The sequence below is a fragment of the Sphaerodactylus townsendi genome, linkage group LG06 (assembly GCF_021028975.2).
Source record: "Sphaerodactylus townsendi isolate TG3544 linkage group LG06, MPM_Stown_v2.3, whole genome shotgun sequence".
Lineage (NCBI taxonomy): Eukaryota > Metazoa > Chordata > Lepidosauria > Squamata > Sphaerodactylidae > Sphaerodactylus > Sphaerodactylus townsendi.
The window spans coordinates 21,976,877-21,992,509 of record NC_059430.1 but is presented as its reverse complement, the minus strand read 5'-3'; the positions used below and the strand labels follow the sequence as shown (position 1 = coordinate 21,992,509).

Below are 15,633 nucleotides of genomic sequence, written 5' to 3'. Positions count from 1 at the left end.
GCCCCCATTGATCGTAATAGATGCATGCCAGCTTTTTTGGTGCTTTCAGTCTGAGGCAACGTCTGCCAGAGTAATGTGGGAATGGCTGGGGGAAGCTGACAAACATTGCCTCCTCCCCCAGTCATGCCCCTCGCCCACCCCTACTATGCCAGAGGCGGCAGAGGTACTGGGATGCCAGTGCCATGTTCCAGCACCAAGGAGGTCTGCAGTGGCTGCATGCTGGTGAAATCACTCTTTCTGCCGGGGTAAGTGCCCCAAAGAGGGCAAATCTGCTGGCACAGCCACATGCCCTTCCCATTGGTGGATTCAGCCTCCCCCTTTCGATGGGGCTCTTAAACTCCATGACATGTTTTGTCATAGGTTGGGGCTCTCCAGCCTCAGTTTGTGTTCCCCACAGCAAGACGGCAGTGCAGAAAACTTACTTTTTAGGAGAAGAAGAAGAGTTTGGATTTATATCCCCCCTTTCTCTCCTGCAGGAGACTCAAAGGGGCTGACAATCTCCTTGCCCTTCCCCCCTCACAACAAACACCCCGTGAGGTAGGTGGGGCTGAGAGAGCTCCGAGAAGCTGTGACTAGCCTAAGGTCACTCAGCTGGCACGTGTGGGAGTGCACAGGCTAATCTGAATTCCCCAGAGAAGCCTCCACAGCTCAGGCGGCAGAGCTGGGAATCAAACCCGGTTCCTCCAGATTAGATACACGAGCTCTTCACCTCCTACGCCACTGCTTTTAGTGCCATGGGGCCAGATTTGGACAGTGAAGATGGGGAGTGGGTGCTTTTTTCCCAATTGGAAGACCGAACATACATTATTCAGTACATGTGCAGCCCCTCCAGTAGGGCTAATGAGTGCCCTGGGCTATTTTGAGGTGTTTGGCCTTTGTCCCGACGTACCACAACAGCACTGAGGCCCTCACTGCTCAGCTCCAAAAAGTGGAAACAGCAACCAAGAGTCCGGCACTTTTAAAAGGACAGTTTTATTATATAGATTTACATTTTCAAGGAAAATAAAGTCAGCTATGCCAAACCGCTGAGGAGTATTGTTCAGTTAAAAGCCTCTATATTTTATAAACACGATTTCTTTGTTAAAGATACATAAATAGCTTGAGCCATTTTTTTTTAAAAAAGCCCCATCATACCCATTCGGTAGGACTCCCTTGGACCTTTTCCCTCGCCAGTGCAAAGAAGTGCGACGGCGGTCTGCCAAAGACAATTCCCACCCTCCAAGGGAAACAATAAAAGAAAAGATAAATGAGAATTGAAAGTAGTAATTTCTAGAACAAAATGTAGATAATAGAGGTCGAAGTCATTTTCTTTTTGGTTGCCTTGCGTGATTCAAACACTGCCAGTTCACTGAAAAAATGATTTTCTTCGCTGAGAATGAAGTCAGACAAAGAGCACGGTGGCAGGTGGTACACTCTGTGCCACTTCAGATAAGCCCGGGGGGGTGTTTTCGTTTGAAAAAATAATCCCTCATGCCATCGTTATTTACAATGCTAGCATGTATATTAAAAAAGCTAGCTGAGAAGCATTCTCCCTGATATTCTAGATTTCTATGCACAGGGAGATTTGAGCATGGAGACATATTCCAAAACAGAGTCCCTACATATCTGGCACGGCAAAGAGGCTGTTGCTCGGCATTTGACATCTGTTCCCGGACTGCGATTTACAAAGCAGTTTACACACAGATTGGTTTGACGACAGTTCTCAGTGTACAAGTAGCGTTACAACTTCCGACTTCATTCATCCTCACAACAATCCTGTGAGGTAGGTTAGAATAAGAGAGGAGAGAGAGAGATTCATCAAGGGCTAACCTTTGAAGATGGGCAAGGATTCGAAATCGGCTCTTCCTTAACCAATGAGGACAAAAGCTGTACCACACCCTATCCTGTTTGAATCAAAGTAATTGAAGTTGTGAATTATGGTTGCAAACCCTGGGTTGAGAAAGTGATGGAATCTTGGGGGTGGAGCCTGGGGGCCATGGGTCTGGGGAGGGACTTCATTGGGGTATCATAATGCCATATAATCTACCCCCTAAAGTGGCCATTTTCTCTACATTTTAGCTGTTCATCATATAAGACGGGAACCTTTTTACAATTAAAGCTTTTTCCAATTAAAGAGCCAAACCACACCAACGTTCACAGCAAGACCTCACGAAACAGCTTGACGTAAGAAGATCCATTTACGTTACAATGTGCAGTCTTATTACTGTTCGTTAGGCTTGCCAGGTTCCTGCTGGGGATGGAGAATCTCCCGCCTCCAATGGGAGATGGGAGGGACAGCTGTCAGCGTCCTGGAATGCTGACTGGAAATGATGTCAGTCAGCCCATTGCTGGAAACACTCTAGCATTCAGCCCAAACTCTATGGTTAATCCTCTTATCATTCTTTCTGTAAAGTAACGTTAAGAAACCCTTGTAGTTCCAATATAGTCCTCTGAGTGTGTGTATGTGTGGGTGTAAAGTGCCATCAAGTTGCAGCCGACTTATGGCAATCCGGTAGGGTTTTCAAGGCGAGTCTAACAGAGGTGGTTTGCCACTGCCTCCCTCTGTCTAGCAATCCTAGTATTCCTTGGTGATCTCCCATTCAATTCCTAACCAAGGCCAACACACTTAACTTCTGAGATCAGAAGAGATCAGGCTAGCCTGGGCCAGCCCGGTCAGGGCTTCGAGTAAATTCTTTTACATTCTAGCATCCCCATTACTTCTCCCGTATATCTTAACATAAAGCATTCATTTTTTTTTTACAAAAGCCCACACTTGATTCTGTACCAATCCACATTTAGCTCTAGAGCTATAGGTTGAAAAACAGGACCATCAGTGTGGATACGCACCTTGGCTCTGCTCCCAAGATTGGCAGAAATAATTGTGGGCCTTCTTTAGGATACTCCCTGACCACAAAGTTCCTTCTTCCTAGCCTTGCCCAAATATTTTTTTTAAAAAAAATCAGAGTTGGTGGTAGCCCTGCAGATGGGCCTTACTTTTGAGCACAAATGCATAAAATTGGGATCTATGTCCCATTTGTGCACTGAAGACTGACTGACCAAGACCTGTTTTTTTAAAAATGCATTTATTGTAAGGATCCCTGTTTTCAGAGGGCAAATTCCTGAAGAAACACCTGTATCTCAACAATGCTGAAATAAGCGTCAGGAGAAAAATGGGGGGAGGGGGTAATTGATGCACTTCCAACCCAGAAGTGATGTTACCAATGATCTAGAATTTTGCCACTGAAATCCTACAGAATTGACGACATCACTTCCGGGTTTTAGTAGAAGTGAAATTTCTGCCCTCCAGACTCTCCTGGGTTTTTTTTTAAAGAGGGGGGAGGCAAAAGTACAAAATGATGCCTCTCATATATTATATTCATTTTTTTCTTTATATATGTGTACATAATCAATTTATATAATAAACAACCATTTTTGTTCTTTCTGTTCCTTTGCCTTCTGCTCGCCATTCCTTCATCCACCTCCAGAGGGCGAGGTGCCATTTTATTAAACTTTATGTATATCCTGCCAATGGAGACCCAAAGTGGCTTACATTCGCTTCTCCATTTTATGCTCACAACAACCCTGTGAAGTAGGTTAGGCTGAAAGTGTGTGCCTGACCACAAGCTTCCGTGGCTGAGTGGAGGATTGAACCTGGGTCTTCCACATACTAGTCCAACACTCTTGACGACTATACCGTACTGGCTCTCAATAGAAACGGCAGGTGTGAGGGGAAAGATGTTCGATGTGGCACCAGATATAGATGGAAAGCTGTAGAAACCGAGTTTCTCATCCACGCTTTCCCCAAATGATCCTTCAGCAAAGTCTAAAACAAAGCAGTTTGGGGGAAGCCTGTAGCAGAACTGGGGCGGGGGGGGGGGGGGAATCTGGAAGGTCGTCAGAAGCAGAACAAAGTTAGGTGAAATCAGAATAATATCTGCTACGTTTTCTGGGGGTTGAGAGGCCTTGGGCCCAGAACTCATTGTGGGGAAAATACCAGCCGAACAAGCAAAAGGCTATGATGCAACCTTCCACCCTGACATACAAATGTTTAATCTGCGGGGAATTCTTAAATGAGGGGAGAGCTAATCATGTGACCCCCCCCCCCCACTCTCTTCTAAAGTGGTGCTGGTCGCTCTACCACCTCAAAATGTGACCACCTGCTGAATGTATAGACCAGGCCACAGATTAGCATTTATCAAGTGGTAATTTACCATTTCAAACATGGAGCCAGTTGGTTTAACCGGTCTCTTGTAATGTCCTACAAATCATGGAGGAGAATTTAACCATTCCCTTTTGTTCTTGGATTTCTGATTGGTTATGAATGGGTGAGTAAAAGTCTTCTTACCATTCAGCCAGAGGTTACAGATGACTGCCCCAAAGACCCTATGTACACTACATAAGAACTAGCCAGCTGGATCAGACCAGAGTCCATCTAGTCCAGCTCTCTGCTACTTGCAGTGGCCCACCAGGTGCCTTTGGGAGCTCACATGCAGGATGTGAAAGCAATGGCCTTCTGCGGCTGTTGCTCCCGAGCACCTGGACTGTTAAGGCATTTGCAATCTCTACAGTAGGCTGACTAGTATCAAAAGGTCATCTGTTCTCACCCAGTGTGGAACAGGATTTATTTACCTAGTACAGGGGTAGGGAACCTGCGGCTCGAGAGCCGCATGCGGCTCTTCTGCCCTTGCACTCCGGCTCCACAAGCCGAGCCGCCGGCTTCATCCTTGCCTGCCCTGCAGGCAGCAGGGCAGGCACACCAATTGCCCGCGGCCGGCTGGGCAGCGCCGCAGGTTTCCCCTCTCGCCCGCCTTGTTCGAGCGGGGCGGGCGCTTTCCCGGCGGCCGGCAAGGCCGAGCTGCTGGCCCCATCCTTGCCCACCCTGCAGGCAGCAGGACGGGTGCATCCATGCGCTTCTCAGAATGAGCGGAGTAAAAGGTAAAAAAACCCAATATATACAGTGTTATCTTTATTTTAAATGTCAAAAATTATTTGCGGCTCCAAGTGTTTTCTTTTCCCTTGGAAAACGGGTCCAAATGGCTCTTTGAGTGTTAAAGGTTCCCTACCCCTGACCTAGAACTACAGCAGTAGACAGGTTGAGATGGAGATCAACCCCCACTCTGACACTATTCGATGCATTCCCAGCTGCTCATCTTTCCTGTGAATTACAGATGCCAATTTCCAGGTGGAGCCTGGATATCTCCCAGGATTACAACTGATTTCCAGGTAACAGAGGTCAGCTCCCCCGGGGAAAATGTCTACTTTGGAAGGTGGACTCCACAGCATCAGCCCCCTCTGAGGCCCCACCCTGCCCCAAACCCAAAACCACAGGAATTTCCCAACTGGCAGCCCCAGTGTGAATGGATTTTAAAAGGTAGACTGGAGGGATGAGCGTAGGAGCTTGCTTCGCTTCTCCTAACCTACGGAGGAAGAACATGGGATAGTTAAACAAGCACAAAGCGTTAACTACCTTGTTGACTGACTCCCACCTACCCTTAAAATCTCTCTCTGCCCAAGATTAACCTGCTTTACAATAATATTTTGAGGGAAAAAATAGTTTAGCTGCTGATTTTGGTGAGCATCTTGTTAATCGCTTGCTTGACGTGAGTGGTGGAACTCCGTCTCCGGGTCTTGCCCTGAACCATCTTGCGACGCCGCACTTCCCGGCAAAGCTCATAAAAGGCTTCCATGATGTTGCCTCCGCCCGTACACGCCGAACATTCGTAGAAGGCGCAAGCAAGTTCGGTGGCCAGCTTTTCCCCTTCTTCGGTGCTGACCTGCCTGGAGTGGTCCAGATCTGCTTTGTTCCCGACTAGGATCAAAGTAACATTCTTGGGTTTTTTAACTTCGTCCAGCAAGTTCTTAAGTGGAAGGACTTCTTCAAAGCTCCCCCGGTCGGTGATGTCATAAACCAGCACGAAGCCTTCGCCCCACCGCACGTGTCCTTCTCTCTGAATGGCATCTTCCTGTTTGGAAACAGAAATGACGGAAGCGTGTTTGTGGTGAACAGACATAAAGAGATGTCAGAAGTTTGTTCTGGCCTGCAGGGGTTTTTATTTTGATTTAGTAGTGTCATGCTTTGGATACTACTTATGACCCATAGAAGTAGGAGGAAGCTCTCCGGGGCCCAGGTGCTAACAAAACAAAGCAGCACAGAACAACTGTTCCTCCTTCTTTTGTGAGCAAATGTCATTGCTGTCCAAGGGTGGATCTCTTTTTGTGCAAGTTCCTTTACTAATAATACACACTACTCAATTGCTGGGGTAATAAATTGGCCATAGCCATTTTTATTGAGCAGGCTAAGCATGGGTCTGGTCATACGGGTGACGTGCAAGCTCTGCAGGGTGGATGCCTCGTCCCGAGCTTCGTTCCATTGCGGAGCTCTGCCGGGCGGACGCTCCTGGCCAGAGATGTTCCCCTTCGGCCCAGTTCGGCAGGGGCGGTCGCCTCTTGCCGCTGTTGCCGTTTTCAAGGGGAAGACGTAGCTCCCTAGCCCCCTTCCCTTCCAGAGCCATACCCATGCACCAAACCGCCAATCATCAGGGCTATGACAAAATAAGCATGCATTAACATAAAAAGTTTAGGGAGAGGTTGGTGGGCAAATTGTAAGCCGACGAGCACATGGCCCGGGACAAAGGAGGGGAAGCCGCTTTAAAGTCTCGCTCGCCCCTCCTTTCCTCCGGTGACACTAGCCCTTCTCTGGCATGGTTCCTTCTCCCTTCCGCCCCTCCTTTAATGGGGGGGGGGGCATCACTGGCCTCGCTCTTCCCCATCCCCCGCAGCAATCACACCTCGTGGTGATTCACAAGCGTCTATAGCCCAGTGTTAGGTGGGACTGTGAAATAAAGACCATTTCAACATGATTGCACGATCAAGGGAAGCTGAGTCACAAAATAACTTTAAAACTGCTTGGGAAAACAGTGGAGGAAAAATGAAAGGAAAACATTTCCAGAACCAAATGGAGGAAAAATGTGAGGAATTAAAAGACAAAAAGTAGCATTTGGCAGCAAGATACGTTGTGAACAACTCATGCAGATAATACCGTAGAATAATTAAAATAATTCCATTCCCTTTTTCCATGTTAATTTCTGAAAACCAGAGGGCCCCTCTGTATTGTTTCAATAGTTCCAAATGAGTTTTCTTATCAATGCAATTCAAACATTTAAATAGGCAAATTTTTTTGTGTGGGAATGATGTAAATGAGGTTTATGTATGGTTTGCTTTGGTTTGAAAACAGATATGAGAAGTGAAATCTCAGCATTTTCTAAGTGGTAACTTGTGAGGTTTTTTTTGTATATGTGTGTCCTTTCTTCATGCTTATCTGGGCAATTCCTTATTTTATATTAGGTGAAAAAGTAATCAGAACATACTCTTTCATTTTCATAGTGGCTAAACATACATACATCTATATGTGTTCTCGGCAATGTTTAGGATACAATGAACAATTGATCCCTCATGATTTTTTCTTCATTTTTTTGCCCCGCTGCATAATTTTTGAAGCTATGTGTACATGACAAAAATCTTCAATATGTAAAAGATATCCTTTTCCTTTAAAATATGAATAAATATATGAGGAAAGACAATTTATGATTGTTGTAATTGAAGAAGCTGAAAGCTTCCATGCCCTCTTCCCTTTCTGTACATCCCCAGTCTGACTCGCAGCTGTAGGTGAAATTTATTTTTCATAGAACTGAGAGAGATCTATAATCTTTATCATTTCAGTTGGGCCCTCGAAAGATCATTTTTCTGATGATACAGCAACTGTTCCCTGGCCGTGTGTTCCCATCACAAATATGTTAATCTTTGAAGGCACCTCAGGATCCATTTTACAGTTTTTTTCCTCAAAAGTCTAGCATGGGCTACCCTTCTGGAACTTGTTTACTCATCGATTTCTCGAGAGGCCCCCTGCTTGGAATGAATAGGTCCAGCAGAGTCCTTCTGCTGATCTTCCCTGGGTTTAACAGATGTTCCAGCTCTTGGGAAAAATTATAATTCTGGCCGTTTCTGCACGGCCCCCCAGGCGCCTCCATGCCGGCAAGAATTCTGCCGGCGTGGAGGCGGAGGCCATTCGCATGCAAGCATGCGGACGGCCTCTGGAGAGGCCAGCAGACGGCAGGCGGCTCCGCATGGAGCCGCCTCTTCCCCCCTCCCCGTCCGACTCACCTTGTCCCCGTCGTCGGCCTGCTGGCCGTCGAAGCCCCGCCCACGCTGCCCTCCGACCTCCAGGGGTCGGCCCCCCACCCCCCCCCCCCCCCACCCCCCCCCCCCCCCACCCCCCCCCCCCCCCACCCCCCCCCCCCCCCCCCCCCCCCCCCCCCCACCCCCCCCCCCCGCCCGCCCCCCCCCCCCCACCCCCCCCCACCCACCCCCGCACCCCGCCCCCCCCAGCCACCCCCCCCCCCCCCCACCCCCCCCCCCCCCCACCCCCCCCCCCCCCCACCCCCCCCCCCCCCCACCCCCCCCCCCCCCCACCCCCCCCCCCCCCCACCCCCCCCCCCCCCCACCCCCCCCCCCCCCCACCCCCCCCCCCCCCCACCCCCCCCCCCCCCCACCCCCCCCCCCCCCCACCCCCCCCCCCCCCCACCCCCCCCCCCCCCCACCCCCCCCCCCCCCCACCCCCCCCCCCCCCCACCCCCCCCCCCCCCCACCCCCCCCCCCCCCCACCCCCCCCCCCCCCCACCCCCCCCCCCCCCCACCCCCCCCCCCCCCCACCCCCCCCCCCCCCCACCCCCCCCCCCCCCCACCCCCCCCCCCCCCCACCCCCCCCCCCCCCCACCCCCCCCCCCCCCCACCCCCCCCCCCCCCCACCCCCCCCCCCCCCCACCCCCCCCCCCCCCCACCCCCCCCCCCCCCCACCCCCCCCCCCCCCCACCCCCCCCCCCCCCCACCCCCCCCCCCCCCCACCCCCCCCCCCCCCCACCCCCCCCCCCCCCCACCCCCCCCCCCCCCCACCCCCCCCCCCCCCCACCCCCCCCCCCCCCCACCCCCCCCCCCCCCCACCCCCCCCCCCCCCCACCCCCCCCCCCCCCCACCCCCCCCCCCCCCCACCCCCCCCCCCCCCCACCCCCCCCCCCCCCCACCCCCCCCCCCCCCCACCCCCCCCCCCCCCCACCCCCCCCCCCCCCCACCCCCCCCCCCCCCCACCCCCCCCCCCCCCCACCCCCCCCCCCCCCCACCCCCCCCCCCCCCCACCCCCCCCCCCCCCCACCCCCCCCCCCCCCCACCCCCCCCCCCCCCCACCCCCCCCCCCCCCCACCCCCCCCCCCCCCCACCCCCCCCCCCCCCCACCCCCCCCCCCCCCCACCCCCCCCCCCCCCCACCCCCCCCCCCCCCCACCCCCCCCCCCCCCCACCCCCCCCCCCCCCCACCCCCCCCCCCCCCCACCCCCCCCCCCCCCCACCCCCCCCCCCCCCCACCCCCCCCCCCCCCCACCCCCCCCCCCCCCCACCCCCCCCCCCCCCCACCCCCCCCCCCCCCCACCCCCCCCCCCCCCCACCCCCCCCCCCCCCCACCCCCCCCCCCCCCCACCCCCCCCCCCCCCCACCCCCCCCCCCCCCCACCCCCCCCCCCCCCCACCCCCCCCCCCCCCCACCCCCCCCCCCCCCCACCCCCCCCCCCCCCCACCCCCCCCCCCCCCCACCCCCCCCCCCCCCCACCCCCCCCCCCCCCCACCCCCCCCCCCCCCCACCCCCCCCCCCCCCCACCCCCCCCCCCCCCCACCCCCCCCCCCCCCCACCCCCCCCCCCCCCCACCCCCCCCCCCCCCCACCCCCCCCCCCCCCCACCCCCCCCCCCCCCCACCCCCCCCCCCCCCCACCCCCCCCCCCCCCCACCCCCCCCCCCCCCCACCCCCCCCCCCCCCCACCCCCCCCCCCCCCCACCCCCCCCCCCCCCCACCCCCCCCCCCCCCCACCCCCCCCCCCCCCCACCCCCCCCCCCCCCCACCCCCCCCCCCCCCCACCCCCCCCCCCCCCCACCCCCCCCCCCCCCCACCCCCCCCCCCCCCCACCCCCCCCCCCCCCCACCCCCCCCCCCCCCCACCCCCCCCCCCCCCCACCCCCCCCCCCCCCCACCCCCCCCCCCCCCCACCCCCCCCCCCCCCCACCCCCCCCCCCCCCCACCCCCCCCCCCCCCCACCCCCCCCCCCCCCCACCCCCCCCCCCCCCCACCCCCCCCCCCCCCCACCCCCCCCCCCCCCCACCCCCCCCCCCCCCCACCCCCCCCCCCCCCCACCCCCCCCCCCCCCCACCCCCCCCCCCCCCCACCCCCCCCCCCCCCCACCCCCCCCCCCCCCCACCCCCCCCCCCCCCCACCCCCCCCCCCCCCCACCCCCCCCCCCCCCCACCCCCCCCCCCCCCCACCCCCCCCCCCCCCCACCCCCCCCCCCCCCCACCCCCCCCCCCCCCCACCCCCCCCCCCCCCCACCCCCCCCCCCCCCCACCCCCCCCCCCCCCCACCCCCCCCCCCCCCCACCCCCCCCCCCCCCCACCCCCCCCCCCCCCCACCCCCCCCCCCCCCCACCCCCCCCCCCCCCCACCCCCCCCCCCCCCCACCCCCCCCCCCCCCCACCCCCCCCCCCCCCCACCCCCCCCCCCCCCCACCCCCCCCCCCCCCCACCCCCCCCCCCCCCCACCCCCCCCCCCCCCCACCCCCCCCCCCCCCCACCCCCCCCCCCCCCCACCCCCCCCCCCCCCCACCCCCCCCCCCCCCCACCCCCCCCCCCCCCCACCCCCCCCCCCCCCCACCCCCCCCCCCCCCCACCCCCCCCCCCCCCCACCCCCCCCCCCCCCCACCCCCCCCCCCCCCCACCCCCCCCCCCCCCCACCCCCCCCCCCCCCCACCCCCCCCCCCCCCCACCCCCCCCCCCCCCCACCCCCCCCCCCCCCCACCCCCCCCCCCCCCCACCCCCCCCCCCCCCCACCCCCCCCCCCCCCCACCCCCCCCCCCCCCCACCCCCCCCCCCCCCCACCCCCCCCCCCCCCCACCCCCCCCCCCCCCCACCCCCCCCCCCCCCCACCCCCCCCCCCCCCCACCCCCCCCCCCCCCCACCCCCCCCCCCCCCCACCCCCCCCCCCCCCCACCCCCCCCCCCCCCCACCCCCCCCCCCCCCCACCCCCCCCCCCCCCCACCCCCCCCCCCCCCCACCCCCCCCCCCCCCCACCCCCCCCCCCCCCCACCCCCCCCCCCCCCCACCCCCCCCCCCCCCCACCCCCCCCCCCCCCCACCCCCCCCCCCCCCCACCCCCCCCCCCCCCCACCCCCCCCCCCCCCCACCCCCCCCCCCCCCCACCCCCCCCCCCCCCCACCCCCCCCCCCCCCCACCCCCCCCCCCCCCCACCCCCCCCCCCCCCCACCCCCCCCCCCCCCCACCCCCCCCCCCCCCCACCCCCCCCCCCCCCCACCCCCCCCCCCCCCCACCCCCCCCCCCCCCCACCCCCCCCCCCCCCCACCCCCCCCCCCCCCCACCCCCCCCCCCCCCCACCCCCCCCCCCCCCCACCCCCCCCCCCCCCCACCCCCCCCCCCCCCCACCCCCCCCCCCCCCCACCCCCCCCCCCCCCCACCCCCCCCCCCCCCCACCCCCCCCCCCCCCCACCCCCCCCCCCCCCCACCCCCCCCCCCCCCCACCCCCCCCCCCCCCCACCCCCCCCCCCCCCCACCCCCCCCCCCCCCCACCCCCCCCCCCCCCCACCCCCCCCCCCCCCCACCCCCCCCCCCCCCCACCCCCCCCCCCCCCCACCCCCCCCCCCCCCCACCCCCCCCCCCCCCCACCCCCCCCCCCCCCCACCCCCCCCCCCCCCCACCCCCCCCCCCCCCCACCCCCCCCCCCCCCCACCCCCCCCCCCCCCCACCCCCCCCCCCCCCCACCCCCCCCCCCCCCCACCCCCCCCCCCCCCCACCCCCCCCCCCCCCCACCCCCCCCCCCCCCCACCCCCCCCCCCCCCCACCCCCCCCCCCCCCCACCCCCCCCCCCCCCCACCCCCCCCCCCCCCCACCCCCCCCCCCCCCCACCCCCCCCCCCCCCCACCCCCCCCCCCCCCCACCCCCCCCCCCCCCCACCCCCCCCCCCCCCCACCCCCCCCCCCCCCCACCCCCCCCCCCCCCCACCCCCCCCCCCCCCCACCCCCCCCCCCCCCCACCCCCCCCCCCCCCCACCCCCCCCCCCCCCCACCCCCCCCCCCCCCCACCCCCCCCCCCCCCCACCCCCCCCCCCCCCCACCCCCCCCCCCCCCCACCCCCCCCCCCCCCCACCCCCCCCCCCCCCCACCCCCCCCCCCCCCCACCCCCCCCCCCCCCCACCCCCCCCCCCCCCCACCCCCCCCCCCCCCCACCCCCCCCCCCCCCCACCCCCCCCCCCCCCCACCCCCCCCCCCCCCCACCCCCCCCCCCCCCCACCCCCCCCCCCCCCCACCCCCCCCCCCCCCCACCCCCCCCCCCCCCCACCCCCCCCCCCCCCCACCCCCCCCCCCCCCCACCCCCCCCCCCCCCCACCCCCCCCCCCCCCCACCCCCCCCCCCCCCCACCCCCCCCCCCCCCCACCCCCCCCCCCCCCCACCCCCCCCCCCCCCCACCCCCCCCCCCCCCCACCCCCCCCCCCCCCCACCCCCCCCCCCCCCCACCCCCCCCCCCCCCCACCCCCCCCCCCCCCCACCCCCCCCCCCCCCCACCCCCCCCCCCCCCCACCCCCCCCCCCCCCCACCCCCCCCCCCCCCCACCCCCCCCCCCCCCCACCCCCCCCCCCCCCCACCCCCCCCCCCCCCCACCCCCCCCCCCCCCCACCCCCCCCCCCCCCCACCCCCCCCCCCCCCCACCCCCCCCCCCCCCCACCCCCCCCCCCCCCCACCCCCCCCCCCCCCCACCCCCCCCCCCCCCCACCCCCCCCCCCCCCCACCCCCCCCCCCCCCCACCCCCCCCCCCCCCCACCCCCCCCCCCCCCCACCCCCCCCCCCCCCCACCCCCCCCCCCCCCCACCCCCCCCCCCCCCCACCCCCCCCCCCCCCCACCCCCCCCCCCCCCCACCCCCCCCCCCCCCCACCCCCCCCCCCCCCCACCCCCCCCCCCCCCCACCCCCCCCCCCCCCCACCCCCCCCCCCCCCCACCCCCCCCCCCCCCCACCCCCCCCCCCCCCCACCCCCCCCCCCCCCCACCCCCCCCCCCCCCCACCCCCCCCCCCCCCCACCCCCCCCCCCCCCCACCCCCCCCCCCCCCCACCCCCCCCCCCCCCCACCCCCCCCCCCCCCCACCCCCCCCCCCCCCCACCCCCCCCCCCCCCCACCCCCCCCCCCCCCCACCCCCCCCCCCCCCCACCCCCCCCCCCCCCCACCCCCCCCCCCCCCCACCCCCCCCCCCCCCCACCCCCCCCCCCCCCCACCCCCCCCCCCCCCCACCCCCCCCCCCCCCCACCCCCCCCCCCCCCCACCCCCCCCCCCCCCCACCCCCCCCCCCCCCCACCCCCCCCCCCCCCCACCCCCCCCCCCCCCCACCCCCCCCCCCCCCCACCCCCCCCCCCCCCCACCCCCCCCCCCCCCCACCCCCCCCCCCCCCCACCCCCCCCCCCCCCCACCCCCCCCCCCCCCCACCCCCCCCCCCCCCCACCCCCCCCCCCCCCCACCCCCCCCCCCCCCCACCCCCCCCCCCCCCCACCCCCCCCCCCCCCCACCCCCCCCCCCCCCCACCCCCCCCCCCCCCCACCCCCCCCCCCCCCCACCCCCCCCCCCCCCCACCCCCCCCCCCCCCCACCCCCCCCCCCCCCCACCCCCCCCCCCCCCCACCCCCCCCCCCCCCCACCCCCCCCCCCCCCCACCCCCCCCCCCCCCCACCCCCCCCCCCCCCCACCCCCCCCCCCCCCCACCCCCCCCCCCCCCCACCCCCCCCCCCCCCCACCCCCCCCCCCCCCCACCCCCCCCCCCCCCCACCCCCCCCCCCCCCCACCCCCCCCCCCCCCCACCCCCCCCCCCCCCCACCCCCCCCCCCCCCCACCCCCCCCCCCCCCCACCCCCCCCCCCCCCCACCCCCCCCCCCCCCCACCCCCCCCCCCCCCCACCCCCCCCCCCCCCCACCCCCCCCCCCCCCCACCCCCCCCCCCCCCCACCCCCCCCCCCCCCCACCCCCCCCCCCCCCCACCCCCCCCCCCCCCCACCCCCCCCCCCCCCCACCCCCCCCCCCCCCCACCCCCCCCCCCCCCCACCCCCCCCCCCCCCCACCCCCCCCCCCCCCCACCCCCCCCCCCCCCCACCCCCCCCCCCCCCCACCCCCCCCCCCCCCCACCCCCCCCCCCCCCCACCCCCCCCCCCCCCCACCCCCCCCCCCCCCCACCCCCCCCCCCCCCCACCCCCCCCCCCCCCCACCCCCCCCCCCCCCCACCCCCCCCCCCCCCCACCCCCCCCCCCCCCCACCCCCCCCCCCCCCCACCCCCCCCCCCCCCCACCCCCCCCCCCCCCCACCCCCCCCCCCCCCCACCCCCCCCCCCCCCCACCCCCCCCCCCCCCCACCCCCCCCCCCCCCCACCCCCCCCCCCCCCCACCCCCCCCCCCCCCCACCCCCCCCCCCCCCCACCCCCCCCCCCCCCCACCCCCCCCCCCCCCCACCCCCCCCCCCCCCCACCCCCCCCCCCCCCCACCCCCCCCCCCCCCCACCCCCCCCCCCCCCCACCCCCCCCCCCCCCCACCCCCCCCCCCCCCCACCCCCCCCCCCCCCCACCCCCCCCCCCCCCCACCCCCCCCCCCCCCCACCCCCCCCCCCCCCCACCCCCCCCCCCCCCCACCCCCCCCCCCCCCCACCCCCCCCCCCCCCCACCCCCCCCCCCCCCCACCCCCCCCCCCCCCCACCCCCCCCCCCCCCCACCCCCCCCCCCCCCCACCCCCCCCCCCCCCCACCCCCCCCCCCCCCCACCCCCCCCCCCCCCCACCCCCCCCCCCCCCCACCCCCCCCCCCCCCCACCCCCCCCCCCCCCCACCCCCCCCCCCCCCCACCCCCCCCCCCCCCCACCCCCCCCCCCCCCCACCCCCCCCCCCCCCCACCCCCCCCCCCCCCCACCCCCCCCCCCCCCCACCCCCCCCCCCCCCCACCCCCCCCCCCCCCCACCCCCCCCCCCCCCCACCCCCCCCCCCCCCCACCCCCCCCCCCCCCCACCCCCCCCCCCCCCCACCCCCCCCCCCCCCCACCCCCCCCCCCCCCCACCCCCCCCCCCCCCCACCCCCCCCCCCCCCCACCCCCCCCCCCCCCCACCCCCCCCCCCCCCCACCCCCCCCCCCCCCCACCCCCCCCCCCCCCCACCCCCCCCCCCCCCCACCCCCCCCCCCCCCCACCCCCCCCCCCCCCCACCCCCCCCCCCCCCCACCCCCCCCCCCCCCCACCCCCCCCCCCCCCCACCCCCCCCCCCCCCCACCCCCCCCCCCCCCCACCCCCCCCCCCCCCCACCCCCCCCCCCCCCCACCCCCCCCCCCCCCCACCCCCCCCCCCCCCCACCCCCCCCCCCCCCCACCCCCCCCCCCCCCCACCCCCCCCCCCCCCCACCCCCCCCCCCCCCCACCCCCCCCCCCCCCCACCCCCCCCCCCCCCCACCCCCCCCCCCCCCCACCCCCCCCCCCCCCCACCCCCCCCCCCCCCCACCCCCCCCCCCCCCCACCCCCCCCCCCCCCCACCCCCCCCCCCCCCCACC

General features: G+C 69.1%; 1 protein-coding gene across 1 annotated transcript in view; it reads right to left on the bottom strand.

Moving 5' to 3' along the window:
• Nucleotides 1-953: 953 nt before the first annotated feature.
• RERG (RAS like estrogen regulated growth inhibitor) overlaps nucleotides 954-15,633 on the bottom strand; it is a 163,265-nt gene continuing 148,585 nt past the window's right edge. The window contains 2 exon segments of the mRNA XM_048501919.1: nucleotides 954-4,608; nucleotides 5,050-6,012. Of these exon segments, the coding sequence (XP_048357876.1) occupies nucleotides 5,535-6,012 (478 nt within the window). The 3' untranslated portion in view covers nucleotides 954-4,608; nucleotides 5,050-5,534.